General features: G+C 40.1%; 1 protein-coding gene across 7 annotated transcripts in view; it reads left to right on the forward strand.

Moving 5' to 3' along the window:
* The window catches only part of TRPM3 (transient receptor potential cation channel subfamily M member 3), a 497,295-nt gene that overhangs the window by 355,808 nt on the left and 119,051 nt on the right, over window positions 1-22,436 (forward strand). For all 7 annotated transcript variants that reach the window (XM_036262128.1, XM_036262132.1, XM_036262129.1 and 4 more), the window contains one exon: window positions 18,751-18,823. In XM_036262128.1, the coding sequence (XP_036118021.1) occupies window positions 18,751-18,823 (73 nt within the window). The remainder of the gene's footprint in view (window positions 1-18,750; window positions 18,824-22,436) is intronic.

Below are 22,436 nucleotides of genomic sequence, written 5' to 3' on the forward strand. Positions count from 1 at the left end.
ACCAGCTGTTGAACAGAACAGTGATCTATTATTGAAGAGCTCTTGGGTCACTGTACGGCATATTCTTTACGTGCAACAGAAGCTATGTCAAGGACAATGTTAGAAACCAACTAGAATCACAAACAAAACACCCTTTTATTCTTTCTCTCATGCATGCCCTAGTTCTCTTTTTATCTTTCTTTTCCTTTGGAATTGTTTTTGCAAGCAGCGTTACCAAAAAAATCTATGTCTGATCAGGAGTAGTTCATTTTGTAAAACATCATTGAAATGGAACTATGGATAAATAATATTTGTTTTCTGGACTGTTGTTCCCTAGAAAAACATTGTATCTTCTTGGCTGCTTTGTCTCCCACTAGTATATATTTTTTTCAATACTTTTTCTATGCATTTGGAAACAAGAAACATAGCCCCTGTGTTGCCGGAGGAGGTGGGACTCTTCTATGGTATCGAGGAAATGCATTTCAGGGATACACGCACGGGAGGATTTCAGGTATAGTGGCAAGATTTATTGGCGTGAAAACAAAGGACTGCCCCCAGGTGTGCCATGCCCAGTCTCATCCACAACCAGGTGGCTCAGCTCTGTCTCGCTGTGGAAGGACTCCAACCTCTGGGGCCACAGGCTGCCACTTGTCCCCACCTAGCCCGGGAGGGGGGCCAGGAAGGACCCAGAGCTGCCATGCTGTTATCTCGGCATCCGAGGCTCCAGCACAGTCTCTGGTCCCATCCAGCTGCTCTCAGCGCTGTGCTTTGCCTTATATGGCTGCTCAAGAGAGAGGGCCCGTGCCTCGGACCTTTGCTCAGCTCTGATCGTATTTCCTTGGGCTTGGGCAGGAGTAGGCTTTCTTTCAAAGGATCCAGTCCTTTCCCTGCATCTTCCCAGAGCTCTGCTGTGCCTCTCTCTACAGCCCCTTCCCTGGATCTTCAGGGGTTTCGTATCCTTATTATGTCGACCCTTTTCCCAGATTTTCCCAGGGTAGACCCCTCCCTTTATGGTCACCATTTGGTCCCTAGTATGCATGCCTCAGCAGAGAAATCCCCCCCATTTTTCCTAACCCCCATTAATCTGGGGGACAGCTGTTAGTCCCTGGGAACGCTGGAAAGCCAGTCTTCCCTGCCCACTCTGGGATTTTAGCGTTTGTTTGGCGAGGACGTGGCTGTCCCCTGGAGGGCCTGTGACGCTGCCCCTTCCTAGTTAATCTGGTTTAATTAGATGTCTGGCTCCCCTCTTTTTTGTTAATATCTGACTAGCTGCTTACTGTTAACACTCGGGTTTTGTTGGAGCCAAAATTCTGGGAACTGTTAGGGAAAAAAAATGTCTTTTTCCAGAGAGGACATAGTCGCTGGCTCCATGGCTAATTTTAAGCAGTTTACAGCCCCCAGGACCAGCCTATATTTTGAGGAGAAAGATATTTGAGAAAGAGCAACTACTTGGGGAGTGACAGATTTGCATAGAAGTTGCCGGAACACCTGGCTCTCAGCCTGTCCAAACGTTCTCCCAGATTTATAACATAAAATTAATGTATCAGAATGAGCCTCTGGGGAGCCAACACAGCCCATTCACAAGCTGTTCTGCTCCCTGTTAGGCTGAGCTGGGTCTCTGTCCTTCTGGATCCCAAAACATTCCAAACAGGGCCAAGTTTTGAAGGCCCTCGGGGAAATTACCTGCTTATTATCATTTCATCATTCTGGCGTTAGCAAAAGCAAACACAGAGGAGTTATTTACACGGATCAAGACAACATAGTTACCCATCTGCTTCCTTTTGCTGCCGTGGGTTCTTAGTACTTCAGGGTGCGTTTTCATTTGTGTTCCGTGTTCACCGGGACCACTCCTCTAGGATGTTGGTCACTTCACTGAAAGTTAAAGGGCAGAGCAGCAGAGGGTCCCCAAAAGAGAGAAGTCGTGGGGATCATCGAGATTAAATACACCTGTCTAGTTTACAGATGAGGAAACTAGAACTTTAAATAACAATAAGAGAAGCAGCATTTATTGAACACCTGCATTTTCTGGGTGGCTTGTTTTTTTCAGCTTATTTGTCAAGCTAGCTAAATTTTTCCAAGAATATGCCAGGATCTTTTCTGACTACTTTACACACATAATTCACTTTTCTCATAACAGCTTATGAGGGAGATATTATTACTGTCCCTGTCTGTAAAACAGAACCAGTTAAGTGGCCTAATATATTATATGGTTACATATGACTGTCTTATTTATAACATTTATTTATGTGATAATATGTTATAATAAAATTATATTATTTTAAATAATAATAAATATTCTTTAAAAATCCACTTTTCTAAAAGGTTGTATACCTCAAATATTTCATTCAAGAGTGTTTTAGTAAGTCCATCATGTCTCAGTAAGGAATACCAGGGAGAAATAATATGCCATATCCCACATAGTAAAGGTCCTCTAATTTCACTGGATATTAGATTAAAACACCAACCTTGCATCTGGAGAAGGTAGTCTGAAAATATCTATTGAATCAAATTCTGAAGCTCACTTATAGAGTCAAAATAGTGGCTTATGTGGGTCCAGAGACCATATTTTCGGAACTAAAACTTAGACGAGATGGAGGTTAGCTGACAACCGGACAGAATAGTTGAAGTAGGGATGATTCTGTATGTGTTTAATGTATGTACTGTGCATACTTGGTGTGTATCAGCATCAACTATAGACTAACCTTTTTAAAATTCTTTTGTTTGATACTTTAGTCAAACATTTACAAAATTTTTTAAACTTGGCCATTGTAGAAACTGTTGGTAAAATCCAATAAAATTTTGACTCGGAGAGCAGAGTATCCAGTATTCTTTGACAGGTCAGCACAAGTACATTCCCAGTGACACGGGGGAAGTCTGTTCCCTGGATTTCATTTCAAATCCAGAAATGCCTCCTTTCTTCGTCCACATCACAAATATAGGATAAGTCACTCTGAAAGGTATATTTAAGACGCTTTATTCAGAAAGCTGCTAAAATGTGCTCCTTTTTTAAGGGGCACTCTGGTCCTTTCCCAGCCTTTGTCACCTTGGCCCAGGTGGTTATGTGATTGCTGAGTGTGATCAATGAAGTAGTGCTTGAAGGTAATTGAAACCTCAGCTTGATTGGGCCTCTAACAGCAGCCAGTCAACTTGAAATTACAACCTGGACTATTTGAAATGAAACTTGTCATGCCCAGCAAAGCTGTTGACTGCCTGCCATATCTGGGAACTTGTAGAGGGACTGAACTAGCCTGACAGATAGATTCAAAAACCAAGCGACCTGAACAATGTTCCTTCACGCAATCAGGGGTGCTAGTGGCCATGCATGGGCTGTCTTCCTTGTTAATTCCTGGTGGCATGGAGGTCATGCTTAGGTGGTCTTTGCAAAAAGATGATGAGATCCTTGATAAGATATGGTCTTGAATAATTAAAGGATTTGTCATTCACATAATATTTATTCTTTTGGAAAATAAAGTATTCCCACTGTCCAATTTATTTTAGGGATGGCGCCACTTCTATCAAGTCACAGGGACATGAAGTTATAATATATTTGAACCTGGCTTTACCTGCTCTCTCAGATTGACAGTATAATTATGAAAAGTCATTAATGGTGGAGTCAAACAGACTCTACTACCTGATAAAAACTAGGTGTTTTTTTTTTTTTTCTAAATGATGAGTAAAAATAAAACCTAATTTCTTTTTAAGGAATTAATTGTTCATTGTGCCTGGTATAAACCCACTAATTTTGTTTTCATTCAGAATTTCAGGGACCCTGTGAATAGTACATAATTTTATAATTTTTCCTCAAGGCTAAATTTAGCTTCATTTAGCTGCTAATATATTCTATTGTTTCTTATTTTAAATAACTACGGTCACAGAAAAAGTCTCCCTTAGGCACATTTCTCATCATCTAAAAATTATGTTTTCTCTTTTAACTAACAAAATTCATGGATTATTTAAGGTTGTAAATTTTGAACTAAACTTCACCTAGCTACAGTTTCTATTCCAGAGAAATAAATAAGTATCTAGAATCACAGTGTCGTTAAAGCTTAGTAAAGAGTGGATTACATTATAACTACCCAATTATCCAAAACATAAGATAAAGGGTAAATGATTCTAAAGGTAGGCACAGTACATAAATATATATAATATAGGTATATTTTTATGTGTATAATATATATATAATATGCATATTAACTAGGAGCCATACTGCCACTTTAAAGGCTTCTAGTTAATTTTTTTTCTTTGTTGATTTTATAGGGAGAGAGGAAGGGAGAAGGAGAGAGAGAGAGACATTGACCAGCCACCTCCTGCATGCCTCCCACTAAGGATTTGGCCCACAACTTGGACATGTGCCCTGACCAGGACTTGAACCAGTGACCTCCTGGTACATGGGTCAATGCTCAACCACTGAGCCACACCAGCCAGGCTGTAGTTAATACTTTTAACTAAAGGTTCCTAATATATATATTTAGAGAGAGAGAGAGAGACTCCTAGTTAGTGTGTGTGTGTGTGTGTGTGTGTGTGTGTGTATCTAGGTCCTTGCACAGTGCCTGACTTTGGAGCCTTTAAATATATATTTGTATAAATACACAAATATATCATTCTAGGTTCTTGCATAGTGCCTGACACTTTAAAAACTCCTAGCTAATTTTTTTTAAGGAAGGAGGGAAGGAATGAAAAAAGGAGAAGGGGAGGTTGAAAATATAACCAAAAGAAATTCAGAGCTTGCGTGAGAGAGACAGCATTTGAATGTTTCTGGAATGCTCCCATGCATCTATCCATACATACGTTTCAAGCTAAGAGATGTTTTGCTGCAGCGGACTGACAAGGAAGAGGTGGAAAAGGAAAGAAACATCTCTCAGTGATGTCTGGAAATGAATAACAAAGTCAGAGTCAAAGACAGGTGCTGGACAGAAAATAATTACATTCTGCTTTGAGGCACTGTTACTGCAATTAAATGCAGTAGCTTTATAATTAGTAGCTAAAAATACGTACCTTTTCATGCCATTCTTCCATGCCTGTTTTCTTTGGAATGTGACTTTCTTTAGCAGCTTGCTTTATTCCATGCTAGTTCTACTCTGGACACCTAAGGAATTCTCTACTTAAAAAGCAAAGTCCAGAGGAGCTGATGACCAATAAAATCTGTTGGAATAATCTGACCAGTCAGTAGGACCTCTTGCCAAAGCCATAGAGAGGACGTTTAAGCCTGGCTAGGAACCCTGTCTCTCTCTTTGTATCCAGGCTTTCATTTTGTTATCCTTTTCTGTAAGTTGATGGTTTTACAGGAAATGACAGGAGATGAATTCTGAACTTGAGGGAGCAAATGGAAGAATGTCTAACAATCATGATTCTTTTCTTCTAGTAGGCTCTTCTTTTCCTTCGAGTCTATTGGGTAGAGGAATGTTCTGTAAAATAAGGGGAGAGGAGGCACCAGGGACAGAGCGGCCGTCAGCATGGCCTGAGACCCGTCCGACTCCAGTGTGACCAGCAGGGCCCTGCTGCTGCCCCACCTGTCCCCTCAGTGGGCTCTTTATTTGCTGGAAAGCAGAGGCCATGGACATGGCATAAGTTAACCGGCAGAATGAGCCGGGGAGGGCTCAGCAGAGGAGTGTTTGAGCAGACAGTATGGGAATCCCAGCGGTGTGTCTTTGAATAAGCTACTTTCCCCCTTTAAGCCTCAGGTATCTCTACTGGGAAATCAGAATATGCTTTCCAGTGGGGGTCAGTGGAAAGGTTCAGTGAGAGTTATGCAGGTGCAGGGTTTGGAGGAGTTGGTGCACACCACAGCTGCAGCTACTATTGATAAGGGCTCACCTCTATTCTCACCTGGGACAGACATGTTCATTTACGAGTCTAGAAATGTTTAATCCTAACTCTCCAGGGGCAGAAAGAGCTCAAATAAGATTAATTAGAAAATTTTCCTGCCTAAAATATGATAATACTTAATGTATCTAAAGATCTCTCATATAGTAACTTCAACTACTCAGAACCAGGAAAGAAATTTTTTTAAAAGGCTATTTGAATGCTGATATCGGACAACCTGTGCAGTAAATTCCACACAGTCATAGGCATTCAGGGACGTAGAAACCCCTGCCGTTCTGCTCGGGGTGGGTCTGGTATCCCTGCCCGTTGCAGTTAGAAAGCAGGGAGGCGACATGGATGGAGGCTGTGAGAAGGGTTAGTCGGAGTGTAGAGTCAGGACCCTGTGAATAGCAGATAAATGAACTCTAAACATGGGCAGTCTGGGGCCATTTAAAGAGAGTCAAACAGCTCCGCTTTCCTCCAGTCAGTGATAACAACACTAGCCATACGAAAAGAAAACAATGGAGTTTTATTTTATGTAATGTCTAAGATAACAAATGTGTCTGTTACATTTTAGAAAAGTTGTCATCCAAAAGAACTGACTTGCTTTTAATTGGCATTAAGGGATAAGCCATGCTTAACTGGAAAATTCACTTCTATAGAACACTTCCTTCTTTCATATTTCCAGATAACACAAACATCGTTGTATAACTGCATAATCAAGGTAAGAGGAGCTATGTGAAAAAATGGGAGCATTTGACTGAAGTGGTATACATAAAGCCAAACATCTTTCTGGCAGTTCTTTATGGGAAAAGAAAAGCAATGCACATTCTGCCACCCAAGAGAACCACCCTCCAATTATAGAGCTGCTTCCTGGAACGGCGGTTAACGTATCTAACATTGCCCAGCACACAACTCGTGAGACCACTGGATGTGTGTGTACACGTGCATATGTCTCCTTCTTGTAGTGGTAGCCAGATGGATGTGTGTAAAGCCTCCCCCTACTTTTGCTCTCCTGAGAGAGCAATTTGATGAGACCTATTCTTAGTCCCGGGGTTCTCCTCATACATACACGCTGCTCTGTGGAGTTCTAACTTTCAAAGTTGCTGACAGCCTCTCAGCTTTGCCAAAGACTTCCCTTTCCCAACTTTTCAGAATCTCCCCAGGGCTGTGGCGTAGCTCTATTCAAAGGCATTTCAACAAAGAGCTTACTCTTTGCTTTTCAGTGCGGAGGTTTCGAGGGCATGTGAGCAGCAGAGACTCTGCCCATTTTGGTTTCACTGTAGGGCAGGGTGCTGTCTGATTCGCCGTCTACCCTCCAGGGTGCTGCCCTGGGCCTACACTCAATTTCTGAGTCAAAAAGGATGTGTTATGGATAAGCCCTTCACCTTCCCCTAAATTATTCCGGCTTCCCTATTTCTTTCAAGAGTTGCCCTGTGCTCTTAGCAATGAGGCTGGAAAACTAGTAAGAGTCACCTTTGATCCCTCCCTGTTTCTTGACCCCTGAAAATCAACCCACCTCATGACCTCGAGAGGCTACCATCATAGCCTTTAGAGCCGCACAGAGCTGAGAGTCCGTTTTACCTCTGTCCTTGCCCAGCTGAGTGCTCCTAGGTAACTAATTTAACCTCTGAGCCTCCTAGGGTTGATGTGAGAATTAACAAGGTCGTGGGTTTAAAATGCTTGGTACACAGCCTTGTATATAGTGAATTATGTCCACATCCCTTAATGCTAAACATCATTCACAGCTTGGCCCCGACCTTCCTTCATAGATCACCTTCCCCAATGCTCCAGCCAAGTTGAATATTTGCATGAACGTTTTCAGTGTTCACTTATCTCTTATTTTCTGTTATCATTTTCTTCTTCCTGCTCTTGCTCACCACCATACTCCCCTCGTGAAACTCCAGCTGCCTCCCAGAGTCCACAGCCCACGCTGGACTGCCCAGCGGAGGCTTCCTGTGTTGCCAGGCAGAAATGACCTGTCTCTTTAGCTCCTACACTCCTTCCCCAGTTGTAGTTTTCTTGTGGCCTCCATCACAGCTTCTCATTCCCATCATGTTTCACTCCCGTTCTCCTCAAGTGTTTTGCCATGTGACACATGGACGAATGACACGGAACAGTAAAGCAATCACCAGAGCGAGAGAAAAGAATTGCTGTTTGGGAGAAAAGCTATTCCTCCTCGTCACTTAAAAAAAAGTTAATAATCCCCAAATCTTCGTTTGCCATTTTTTGAAGAATGTCGACCCTGGAGCAGTTAGCTACTATTGTTGATGCAGTGGGCAGCAATGAGAATACAGTCAACTATTCAGCAGGAGGATGCAGGGCCGTGGGCCTGAATGGGCCCAAGGAGGAGAGAGGGATTGCTTGTCTATGGGAGAAACAACAGACTTGATAAACTGAATTGTTCTTTCTTTGAATCAACTCCCTCTGAGCTTGAAAGAACAGAAAATTTTCCAAAGAAGGTTCATTGTCAGATGGTATAATTTGACAGTGATGTGCCCTCCCTTTTACCATTTAACAAATGTCATGCGCTCCCATTGTCACGTCAGAAAATGCAGCTTCATTTTTAATTTGCCAAACTGGTTCAAGGAGAAAACTGGTTACAGAGGGAACCTACCAGGGATGCTTTTTATTCCCCTTTGTGTTTCCATTCTTGTCCTAGGACAAAGGAGGCTCTTGCTTCTTATTCTTCTCAAGTGGCCCTAGAAAGAAGCTGTGGAAAAAGCACAAATTCCTATCAAAAACTGAAAAAAAAACAGCAATGAAGGCAGCATCTCCAGGCCGGGCATTGTGTAGAGAAATAGAGATTGTTCTCTGCAGGAGAGACCGAGAGCCAGGCACACAGAACAAGAACAGGAGAGCAGCCTCTGGCAGGCATGCAGATGCAAAGGCAGAGGAGAACTGGGAGGGTTGACTCACAGATAATGGTCTTTATGGCTTTCTCTTTTATTTGACATTGCTTAAGACTAAAATATAATTGTGCATCTTCATGTGCAAATGCTTTCAAATACATTAACTCAAACAAACACATAAAATTCAGGATTATCTTGGGTCAGACCCCAGATATCCTGGTATCGGCCCAACAGGTCCTTCAGACATGGGTTTGTGCACACATTTGCAAAGCAGCCCAATTTTTTTCTTTCTTTACCCTCTCTCAGGCTAGAAGTTTATTTTAATACTGGTTCTTATGACCGCAGGGGCCATTCTTAACAAAATGGCGGTGTCTGTTTTGCTTATGATTAGGCTGCAAGGCTACAGGTGAAGTGAGTCCTGAGCCTTTATGACCTGATACCCTTGGAATGGTTCCAGGTACTTCCACCATAGCATCTTTGCTGCACATATTTTCACTACATAACTAATAGGCCAGAGGCAATTTTGCTGTAAAAAAAAAAAAGGTAAAATAACTGATTGACAGTTTGAATATTTTCTGTTTGGTTTTATTTCTCCATTGATGAATCAACTGTCTTTGGTAGACTTAATATATGTAAGCTAGTTTTCAGTTTGGTTTCATTTTTCCACTGATGAAGGTCTCACAGTTATTCCCATTTTTATATTATATATACCTCTTAGCTAGTCTTCCTAATAGTCTATAAAATGATAAATAGACATGATGAAGGTGGTGTTAAAATAGTGAGCATTTCTTTCAGATGATGATGATTGGCTCCTTATTTTGAGCAGGAAGAGAGGCGAGGGCCCTCCTTGACTGCACCGAGTTGAACCCACGCTTCACATAGAAAGAAGACAAGCACTTAGGTACAGTCTACAAAATAAAGGCAGTTATTTGAAAATATTACCATGAATATACACACATTTTAGTGTCTTTTTTAATTTAATTTTTTCCATGTTTTATTATGTTCTTTATAAGTCCATCTTTTATTTGTCGTGATTTTGTCTTTTTTATGCCCAAATTGCCTTATGGCCAATTAGTTATGCAGCAAAAATGCTTAGGCAAAGATATCTAGGGCAAACATATGTGTCCGAAAGTAGAGCAGAAATACTGGACATACCTTAGAATGTAGCACTAACTAGAGCTTCAGGGGCAAGAAATACCAGCAGAGAGAAGACAGGGCAAAGCCACCACAGTGGGAGCAGACCCAGGGAACATGCCAAGAATAGCAAACAAATGGGAAGGGAATTAACAATTACTGAACCCCTGCCAGATGCCAGAAACTGTGCTGTATGATTTAGAAAGGTAATCCCACATAAAGCATTGCAATAATTCTTTAGACAGAGTTATTCCTGTTTCACATAGGAAGAAACCGAGGCTCAGAGAGGGGCGGTAGCACCGAATGTCTAATAATTGGCATGATTCACTTCTGAGTCTGTGTGATTCTAAAGCTCATATTCTGTACACAGTCTGTCCTCTCTGATCCAGAGCACAGAATGTATCTGGGTTTCAGGAGGGCTGTGGGGTGTGGAAGATGGGAACTCAGGGGCTAGTGCAGTATTCACAGTAAGGGGTTTGGGTCTTGCCTAGTGTCATGGGCACTGATGGGGTATTATAATACTGAGACTAACAGGTTTCCCTAAACAGAGGTAGGATTGCCATGTGCCACTTGACTAATTTCATAGGCATGAGAGCTGGGTTTATATAGGCTAAGTATCAACAATATAGTATACTTAGCATGGAACACAGATTATACAGTGCTATGGTTCAGCAACATAAAAGGAGAACATTTAAAAAAAAATGGTAATTCATTTGACGTTCTTAGATTCCACATATAAGTGATATCATACAGTATTTGTCTTTTTCTGTATGATTTATGTCATTTAATATAATGCCCTTACATTCCATCCATGGTGTCACAAATGACAGGGTTTCCTTCTTCCTTATGGCTGAGTAATATTCCACTGTATGTATGTATATACCACAGCTTCTTTATCCATTCATCTGTTCATGGGCACCTGCTGTTCCACAGCTTGGCTATTGTGAATAATGCCATGAGAGACATGGGATGCCAGTATAATTTTAATATCTATTTCCACATCCTTTGGATGTATACCTAGAAGTGGGATTGCAGAAGCATATGGTTACTTCACTCTAAAGTGGTCATCCTATTGTGATATATAAATCTATCAAATCAATTCAAATGTACTTTAAACTTAAACAGTGATGTATGTCAATTATATTCAATTAAAAATGGTAATTTGCCCTAAGATGAACAGACTAAACAAGACATGAAACAGAAACAAGATTTTCATAGGCTATCATCCACAAAAAGCAAGGTCCCTTCTTAAGGATGAGGAAACAACAGGACAAATGAATGTGTCAGGTAGGAAGCTGAACCCATTAGACACGCCTGGTGCTGATCTGATTTTCTGCTATTTTGAGCATGAAGAAAGTCTGTGAACTCTAGAGCTAAAAAGAGCCCCTATGATCACTTAGTCAGTTATTTGTTGTTATTGTTGTTTTATAGATGGTAAAGCCAAAAATCAGAAAAGTAAGGTGATTAAGCCAAGACTCTTTCAACATGGGACATTTGCATATGAAACAAACTGCATCCTGACAGCCATACAGAGAAAACTCAGGGATCCAAGAGTATTCACAGAGTCTGAAATGGGCATTCTCCCCAAAACATTTCCCCTGACTCTCCATAGCAGAATCTTTCACAGGCTCTGAAATGAGTGTCTTTTTGTTTGTTTGTTTGCTTTTTTGTTTTTTTATTGATTTTTAGAAAGAGAAGAAGAAAGGGAGAGAGAAAGGCATCGATGTGAGTGAAACGTAGATTGGTTGCCTCCTGTACACCCTCTCTTGGGGATCAAAATTGAGCAGCAACCTGGGCATGAGCCCCCACTGGGAATAGAACTGGAAACCCTCTGGTGCACAGGACGATGCCCAGCCAACTGAGCCACATTAGCCAGGGCAAAATGAGTGTCATTTTAAACAGCTCTCTTCCACTGCTCTACCAGGAAAGGTGCAGAAAGCCAGCTGGACAAAGGCTTCCATGCCCTACCTTCAAGATGTTTGTTTCTGGACTTCCTTGCAATTGGGCAGGAAGGGAAGGAGAAGTGAAATATATCTTTTCCTAAAGTGAAAAAAAGATTCCAAAATGTTGTTCTCCTCACCCTCAACAGCCTTTCTCACTGGCTCAGCCTCAGGGTTGCCCTGTCCAAACAGAAGGGTGAGATTGGCCCAGCCACAAATGGTATGACTTCTAGTGGGCAGGTTCACAGAGGAGTGAACCAAAGGCATCTGGTTTACCGACCTTGGGAACAGTAAACTAGATTGTTACCAGGGGAACCGGACTGGCTTTAGAAGGGAGGCAGAGACATTCTCTGTCTCTATCACTTTCTGATGACTTCTTGGCAACCTCTCACCAGAAGAGATCACAAAGAAGTAATTGAAATGCAGAAATAAGTGATGTTTTAATAATTATGACAGGAAATCAGAAAAAGATAGTTTTATTCTGTGATGATGGGAAAAAAAGATGAAACCACAAAAAAAAAAAAAAGCAAAAGACCCTACTAACAATTTTTACAACCTTAAGCCCATATGGCATTGGCCTATAAGAACCATCTGTTCTCCTACATATTCTCCTAAGACAGTTGTCTACATATTTTAAAACACATGTAAGAGAATGCACATGAACCCAGTAATATGCTTCCTGAGATGGAAAATACTACCTTGGGTCAAATTAGATTTTCACCTGTCTGGTTGGCTGGCAAGATGGTCGATGACAAATATTCTTGATTCTGCTAGCCAAGGCCATAAAGTATATAAAGAAGCTTCTAGAAATACTATTACTGGACTTTTGGCATCTGTCATATTGGCACCCAGTGAGGTACATCACATAGTTATATAATAAATGGAAGACATACCATTAACTGTCAGGCAAGGAACCAAAAGCAGAAGATGGTAGATGACAGGTTGTCATCCAGTTCCAACCCCCAGAAAGCACCGCTGAAATTTTTCTAAAGAATGTGTAGATGAGGAATGTAACCTATTCCTATTTTTTGCCCTCATCATAAAATCGGCTGGACCACTTTTTCCTGTGCTTCCTATATGTCACCTTAGGATCACAAAGTGCTCCTTAGACTATAAAAGCCATGTCAGTTATGAATCCAGAGAGCCTGGGTTGAGTTCCTGCCCCATATTTAACAATTTTCTTACTGTAACATGACTTTATGTGCTAAAAAAAAAAAAAAAAAAAAGATCCATAGCTCATGTTCACCAAATGATTTCATTTGCACTATCCAGTTATTTAAGCCAGCACTGCCCTCAGGCCGGTACAGCATTCAAAGGGCTAAAGTAAAAATCAAGAAAGTGAAACTGAAAGAAAGTGATAAGGTCAATTTGCTTTTAAGACCCATTTTCCAAAACAACAGGAGCCTACACTCATCCTGGTGGCTGGTAGTGGTGCAGATAGAGAGACCACAAGAGCTGATCCTGTGTGAAGGCTGCCCTCTCAGCATGTACATGTGTCTGTTTCCTGTTACCTTTGCTCATCGTAAGTGCTGTCTCTCTCTCCTGCTATTACAGTTAATGTGGTTCGAGGACAACACAAGCTTCCTTTTACTTCAACTAGATTATGTGCTAAAACACTCACTTTCAGCTAGGAGGCAATTTATGACAAGAGCACCAAACTTCTGGGGATCTATGCTAAGGACAGAATGCCAAATGCAGAACAGGATTTATATGCAAAGATGTTCATCACATCGTTGTTTATATCAAGTATGTAGACACAGTGGAGGTGTTGATAAGTGAGCTATACACATCCATTAAACAAAATGCTCCATAGATATTGAGCATTATGTTTTGGAGAGTTCCCAATAATACAGGAAAGTGCTTAATTATAAGGTGAATAATAAAGAAAATAATACACAATAGAACTTCGCAAATATGAACCCCACACATCCATGTATACATACTATGCCTTTGGAAAAGAAAAGAAAAAAGAGAGACTTGAAGGAAATATACCAAAATACCATCAGTGGTTGTCTTTGTTTAAGAGTTGAGAATTTGGAAATCATTTTCATTTGACTGTCTCTAAACTTTCTCTAATTTTAAATGACAATCATGCATTGTTTTTATAATAAAAAAAATTTTTTTTCTCGTATTGGAACCAGTGGGCTTTCGGCCTCTGAATTGCATTTGTTGATGGGAGAAACCAACTCTAGTGTTCTTAGATTACAGTGGTTGAAAGACAGAAAAGGGAGCCAAGGATTAAAATCAGAAAAGCAAACCTTCCTCCATTCTCTGGTGCTCTTCATTAATTGCCAAGCTGTCCATGCATGAAGGTCCCTTGAGACAGCATGAGGCTGACTGGTAATTCAGACGTGCTTTAATCTACCAAACAATCTATTGCTGAAAGTAATCTAAATTGAATTGTACTAAGGGTAGAAGGAACACACCTTAAAATTAGCTGGCAAACATCGTATAATAAAATATCCTTTTGCAAGTCAATCACTTATTTATCTAATGTATAAATCCATACACGACAGTCTTTTTAGGTAGGACACTAGAATTATATTCATTTCATTCCATTTCTATCTCAGTAGCATCACCTTTTATTCACCCACTTCAATATGAAACTGAGTCTTATTAAAAAATAGTGCATGGAAGTATATATAGTTTACATGGAACTGGATAACAAATCATTGAACTTATTTGACATTAATTTTCTGACAAAAATATTGACTATTGCTCTCCACTGATCTTTGGTTGGCTCATTTCCACGTGTGGTTGAATTTCCTGATTTTCTCCCTCCTCCATATAAATCAGAATGTCCATTTCTAGAATCTCTTACTTTGTGAAAATGTTAACTTTAAGAATTTTGTCAAACAATGGGAATTCATTTTCTCAAGAGCTGGAAATGGAATAGGAGTATGTTTGGGGTGCAGAGTATTCTATTCATCAACTTGCATTGTTCTCTTTCCTGTACCAAGGGACTGTTGATTGCACCAAAGTGAAAACTGAAGCTGGTTTCTGCCTAGAGGCCTTTTATTACCAGCAAGGATTCCTGTTTAGATCCCACCAGAGCTTGTATCATTCTCTATCTTGAGGAACAAGGATTTTTGTATTTTCTATTAACCATTCCATTGTTTCAAATTATTCTGAATATTAATAATTTATCAGAGAAATATTCTGCTAAACTAGTAATTTTTTAAAGTCACTGCATTGTGATGATTGAATTTCCTGTGAGTTTAACTCTCCTCTCTTTCTGCTCCTATCCTCAGGAAACATCTCCAGATTTTGTTAAGAAATTGAATGAGTGAATAGGAAACATTTTAGAGATGTTTCTTTTAAGGAAGTTTCATATGTAGCATACACAGGGTGGGGCAAAAGTAGGTTTACAGTTGTTTGTATGAAAAATAATACAATAATATGCCCTGGCCGGTTTGGTTCAGCGGTTGGAGCGTCGGCCTGCGGTACAGAGAGACCCGGGTTCGGTTCCCGCTAAGGGCACGTACCTCGGTTGCAGTTTGTCCCCGGCCCTGGTTGGTCCTGTGGGTGGCAGCCACTCGATGTGTCCCTTCACATCAATGTTTCTCTCTCTCTCTCTCTCTTCCTCTCTCCCTCCCGCTCTGTCTGAACAAAAAATGGAAAAATGTCCTCAGGTGAGGTTAAAAAATAAATAAGTAAATAAAAAATAATACAATAATAAACAAATTGCCCAGCCAGTGTGGCTCAGTGGTTGAGCATTGACCCAGGCACCAGGAGGTCGCCAGTTCGATTCCCGGTCAGGGCGCATGCCCAGGTTGTGGGCCCACTCCCCAGTGGGGGGCATGCAGGAGGCGGCCAATTGATGTTCTCTCTCATCAATGTTTCTCTCTCTCTCCCCTTCTCCCTTCCTCTCTCTCTAAAGTCAATAAAAAAGAAAAAAATTTTAAATAATAATAATTAACAAATAATAATACAAAAATAAACTGTTTTGTGTACTCACAACTATAAACCTACTTTTGCCCCACCCTTTAAACCTTTGGATAACATTATTGTAGGTGGACTTTTCTAAATTCCTAACATTCTCAAACATGTTACAAACCATTTGTCAAACTCAGATATCATCTCTCACATACCTAACACACCATGAAATAAAAGATTGTGGAATGTTCATTTCTATTTTTGATAGATTGAGCCAAAGTGTCTGTACAGATTATAGATATTATTCAGTATAATATCATGGTGATTTTCATTTTCAAAAGTTCACCTCAATCTCCATGTCTGTTTTCAGAGATTCATTGTTCCCTGTGACATAAACACAAATCACATTTAATCTAATTAATATACCTTGAAGGGAGTCAGTTTAATTTTCACAATATTTTTTTTTATATCCTCACCTCGTTCAACTATAGAATTTGTGACATGTACTAACCTCACTTACAAACATAGTTGCAAAGATCCTAAGTAAAATATTAGCAAATAAACCCTGTGCTGTTAAAGAACAGCAAATCAAAACCAAGGAATTTTATATCAACCCTTCATACTTCAAAACGACTGAGTTGATTCCCACCCCCACCCGATTTTCTGCATCTCTGCCAACCCAGCACGGGAGGAATAGAAGAAAACTCAGGATTTCTTGTTTGATTTTTTTTTCCTGAGGCAGACATAAACATTTGTAATTAGTATTTTAAAAATGCTTTAGAGTAGTGGTGAACACATAATATCTCAGGTCAAGTCAAGGCAAAATTATGAAATAAATTTTATCTTGGGATCCTCCAGCCTTTTGGGGGGGTGCTTCCTTTCCCTCTTTCTTGAGTCCTGGGGTTCTTCGATCTAAGCACATAAAGGTGAGGATATGGACAGGTGGGCAGCCATTTCCTCCCATCAGTTATCAAAAATACACTGCAAGGTTCTGGCACACAATCCCATTCAGGCTCCGTGACAAACCACAGCACGCATGCCCACGTCTCCACCTCCCCACCCCAACACCCTTCAGGAAGCCTGCACTGTGCACCTTTCTTTCCCCGTCCGCAAGTCTGTTTCTAGGAAAGCCTGATAATCTGATAGTTTAGGGTCGATGTAATTTATGTATTTGCTGCCTCAGAAGAATTTGCATCTGAAATGTGAGCTCTAATTAGGCAGTGAGATTTAGGCATCTGCCAAACAGGTAGGTTATGTTTAAGGAGTTCCATCGCATGCTTAATTTCTGAATTCTTCTGAACAGTGAGCTCGGATGTTATCCTGATTCCTCAGCCTGCTAACAGCTTAGCATATAGTAGTGTCTTTCAGACTATAGCCATCCCCAGCTTAAAAGAGTTGGCCCAAATTCTACTTCTGACCCCTGGTTCTTCGTCCAGTGAACCTCAAATGTTCCTCTCATGAGTGCAGAGCAGGTAAAAGCTGCCTCTCATCTCCCAGGTGGATTCTGTAGGGGCAGCAAGAGCTACTTGGGGCAATATCCCAAAGGCACTTCAGCCAAACATAGTAACCCAGAGCAGATTTCGGTGGAAATCTAAGGGAGCTGGGGCATACCTCCACCTGATGGTCCTGACCAGAGGTCACAACTGTGACCCAGGAGCCAAACATAGTACATAGATGATTTTGTCTGGCTCTCTACATTTTTTTATCATTTTGAGTTCAAGCGTCTGTGAAGACATTTCATCTTGCAAGCTCCACCTTATACTCATCCCAGAACCTACACTGATAAAAAAGAATTAGGCAACTCACAAGTGTTTGTGTGTTCTTGTTTCTTCCCCTCACTTCTTCCCAGTGCCTAGAGCACAAGAGAGCACGGTGAGATCTACTGACTTCCAACCACAACTGTCCTTTTAACTAGCTGTCCACCTTAAGCATTGGGTCTTTTTCTCTGGGTAGTGGACTAGAAAATGTCTAAGGCAACTGATAGTTTAACAGTCTGTGGTTCGATGTGTCCATTCTCTCCATCATAGTAGCAAAACTCAGAATTATATATTAACAAATTCATCAAGTTTACTTCCTATGTAGTTGGAAATAGGCAAGCACTATTATTTATTTATTTATTTATTTATTTTTATCCTCACCCAAGGACATTTTTCCATTTTTTTATTCAGATAGAGTGGGAGGGAGAGAGAGGAAGAGAGAGAGAAACATCGACGTGAAAGGGACGCATCTAGTGGCTGCCACCCACACGACCAACCAGGGCGGGGACAAACTGCAACCGAGGTACGCGCCCTTAGCAGGAACCGAACCCAGGTCTCTCTGGACTGCAGGCCGACACTCTAACCGCTGAGCTAAACTGGCCAGGGTGCAAGCACTATTATTTTCCCATTTACAGATAGGGAAACTCAAAGCCCAGAGCAGTTGAATACAATAGTAATTCAATGTAGAGGTTTTTTAAATCTTTTGGCTTCCATAAATAGCTTCTCCTGACTTGGAAAAAAAAATTTATTGTGCTTAAGCATTATTTTGGAATTTTATATTAATCCAACATGTATTACTCCTTCCCCAGAGAATATCTCTCTCCCCTGGATGTGCCGCTGAATTATTCTCAAGAGGTTTGAAGGTTATTGAGAGGACTGAAGGATCTAGAGGCATCACAGCACTGAAACCCTTGAGTAACTGTTGCTGAGAAATACATGTAGGGATGGCTGTGCTGCACATGTACACACACACACACGTACATACACACACATACATATATACACATAACAGAGCCATTTACTGAAGAGCATGCTAACTAGCTATTTTTAAACACTAGATTTATCATCTCGTTATTTACATTATGGTTTACACATTTCTGTAAATCTGGCAAGTTTTAACCTTACAACTGAAATGTTAGAAGAGGACATTTTCCTTGATTCCTGGTTTCTCCTCACTGTAACCAAAATCAATGCAATTTTCTAGATGGTCTCTGTTAGGAAGCTACCGAGGCGTCTCCCTCTTAATGAACTGCACAGCCCTCTAATTGAATTCTTACTATGTGCGCTTTCCCTGTGGTTAAGAATCTGCCTTAAAGATATTAAAATGGTCTGTGTTCAGATATGGTCTCATTGATTTAATTTCTCTTGAGGGGAAAAATGCATTGCTAATGTTCACGTCTCAAATTGCAGATTACAGTCTTTCGGATGGGATCAGAAGGACACCAGGACATTGATTTAGCTATCCTGACAGCTTTGCTCAAAGGTAAGAGAGTCTCTGTGTGCAGAAAGTGCAAAAATAATTTAAATGAATTAATATAGCAACCTAATGTATCCTAATAGTGTATATCATTGCAAATGATACCATGACGCATCCATTTATGGAGAACATAAGGACCTCTCCTGTAAGACACTGTTACTGCTATTATATTTTTCTGTAATGGAGCTGTTATAGAGTCACTCAACTTCGTAAAATTTAAGTATACTACAATTCAGTCATGTCCACTGAATCAGAAAACTACGTAAAGTAAAAGGCTCTTGTAATATGTAAGACACTGAGTTACTGAAGATATTTAATAACTATTTCCCTGTCTATGTTTTAAAATCACTTAATATGGTATAGATGATAGAGAGATGGTAGATAGATAGATAGTAGATAGATGATAGATAGATAGATAGATAGATAGATAGACAGACATAATGATATCATAATAAATTAAAACAAAAAATCTAAACCATTTAGAGTGAAAGAAAGAAACCAAAAAAGAAAAAGAAAAAAATAGGCTACTATACTTGTTATATTTGAGCATTACATTTAACTCTAAGTTTCCTCCAAGTTGAGGTAGAAATAGAAGAGCCCTGGGATGGATGATTTTCCTTTATAGGAGGGTGTTGGCATTTGTCCTGTTTTCTAGTCGCAATATTATAAAGAGGTCTCGATACATGTCCTCTTTCTTGGAGTCATATCCAAGGGAAGAGCATTGTCCTCCAAGCTCCACAGACCAAGTCCTGCCCTTAATGTCCCTAAATGGGTATTTTACATTTGAATAATAATGTTCAATCTCAAAATAAACAAAAGGAAGTTGCCTCTGTTTAGCACTGAAATGAAAACTGGAAGATGAAGCAAAACCACAAACTTTGCTGAAGGTGGTTCTGGGTTAGAGACTCTCCCACATCCTTCCTGAGCCCCGCAGTTTGCCTGCTGCAGCATTTTCCATCTGGTTGGCCATTGCCTGTCTGCCTGTCTGTCTGTCTGTCTGTCTGTCAACCTCCCTCCATGACAAGCTCTGTGAGGGCAGAGAATGTGTCTTGTCCATTGCTGCTTTCTCATCACTTCACACAATCCATAATACATGGCAACATTAAAACAGTTTTTGTTGAATAATTGAAGAGATGAATGGATTACTTAATGATTCAGTGATAGATTCAAGATTCCAAAATTACAACTCATAATAGCAACCACTGCATTCTATTTTCCCATCTACCTGCTCTTCTTCCACTACTGTTTTCTTGAGAACCCATCATGTGGCAGCCACTATGCGAAGTGCTAAGCTTTCTACAAATACTGTAAACATTAATTGTTGCAACAATTACATCATGTAGAAGCTATTTTAATTCCCATTTTACAGATGGGGGTAAGTGGAGCTACAAGAGGTTAGGTAACTTGCTCAAGGTCACCATGCTAATTAATAAGCCTGGACTTCCAAGTATGTCTAACTCATCACTATACCACATGACTCCTTTGACACTAGAAGCTGTTGATCTTCTCCATCTGCTTCCCAAATGTAGACATGCACATTCATTCAAGATGCTCATCACATTTCAGGCAGTTCACAATCCTGGGAAGTATACCACGTGTCCCAGGTTGAGAACCTCTTCTCTTAAGCATTTTATTTCTATGAACTAGAAAATACATACATGCAGAAGAATTAGGGGACCATGTGTGGGCTGAACCACAAAGCATACCCTGGGCCCCCTTCTCTATGTATCAGACAAAAGTAAAAGTGTGAGGCAAGTAACTATCTGATATTTCCTACTCTTACATAAAAATAAGAAAATGTAATAAAACAGGTAACTAACACTTATCGAGGACTTGTTAAGTGGCCAACGCTGTGTTAGATGCATTCTATTTGTAAATTCACCTAATCTGTACAACTGTGTGGTGACCAATTTATAACAAGGCCCATTTTATAGATAAAGAAACTGAGGCACAGAACAATTTAGTAACATGCCCAAGATAAGCCAGACAGCCTGATCCCACAGACCTCGCTTACGTATACCTCCAAGACAGTCCCATCCCATTGGTAATAAGAAGTGGAACACCATATTTATTACCTTGAACCAAACACATAGCATATGGGAAAGTGACCTAATTATAAGTTAAAACATATTAGCCATCATACTATCTTCTTGTGAAAATATTTTCTTCCTCTTTCATTGATATGTGATTTAAAATTGTGCTTCTTTAAATAGGTCTTAGAATTTATCTATTGCAATGTAAATTGTTGTTTTCTGACTGTTTTGTTCATGACTGATCATGTGAAATATATTTTATATTATAACCAAGTAGTTATACATATGTGTTTAGAAAACTGAAATTAAGGTACGTGAAATAATGTTTACATTGACTATAAGTAATGAAATTGGATATTTTCTATTCTCTTTAATGCTGATTATATCCCACTAAATTGATTTCATGACCTACTAATGGGTCATAACCTGGAGTTTACAAAATATTGCCATAGAACATTAAAGGAAATTATGATAGCTCTAAGAAATTAACATCTTTAATCACTATAATGAACCTTATTTATGCAGCAGTTGATGCTAATGGAAATTTATGCCATTAAAAGATTATGGTGTGTCAACTCTATTTTGAGAAGGCTTTTTAATGCTCTCTGGTTTTGACCCAGTTGAAAAATATATCAAGCATATACTTTTGCTGATTTCCTTAGAGGCCAAAAGCATGCTTATATCAGTTGCAAATTCTTTCATTTCTTAAATTATTCTTTCTATGTATTTTTTACTGTGCCAAAGCATGTAATATTGTTTACACTTAATTTGCCACAATAATACTTAGTTTTCAGTTATCTAATGCATGAGGAATCTTAGTATAATACAGTTCTTATTCTCTCCATCATCTGAGAAAACCAGAAGTTAGCTTGGAGGAGCAGGAAAGAGCTGTTATACGAACCACTGATTGGTCCATAAGTCCAGAGCCTGCGGGGCACAGGGGGAGGACAGACAGAAAACCAGCTGGCTGTGGGGAAAATACAGCTTTGCTGCCCCTTGTGTCTGATCCCATTGCTTTTGATTTTCTTCTGGGTCTGTACGTATTAAAGGATGATGTTTACATGATCCAGATTTATTGGGTATTGGTTCAAAAATGAAGAGAGAAAGAGGACAAAGTGAATGTTTTTACAGAGATCTAAGAGGCCCACAGTGTCTTCAAATGCTGACTGGAGACAGCTTTTGAGAACAGGAGATGTCACATTTGTTGTTCGCAGTAAGATAACCCCCCTTCCCCCGAGAGTGGTGGTCTGAGGCTAGAGACTGGCCCCCTTCTCCTCCTTTTCCATTCTCCTCCTCCCCCCACATACACACACCCCCCAGGGGAACCCAAGGAGAGTAGAATTGCCAGAGAAAATACAGGATATTGAATGTTACGATAAACAACGCATCTTGAGCATAAGCATGTCCCCAAAATTGCATGGGACATACTTATACTAAAAAAAATGTTCATTGTTTATCTGAAATTCAGACTTAACTGAGAGTCCTTATTCCTGTTTGCTAAGCCTGGCTACTCTACTCAGAGGAGGTCTGACACCATGAGAGGTATTAGGGGAAAGTACTCAAGAACCTAGGGAGGGTGAAGGGAT

The sequence above is a fragment of the Molossus molossus genome, unplaced genomic scaffold (assembly GCF_014108415.1).
Source record: "Molossus molossus isolate mMolMol1 unplaced genomic scaffold, mMolMol1.p scaffold_m16_p_14, whole genome shotgun sequence".
In the NCBI taxonomy this organism is placed as follows: Eukaryota; Metazoa; Chordata; class Mammalia; order Chiroptera; family Molossidae; genus Molossus; species Molossus molossus.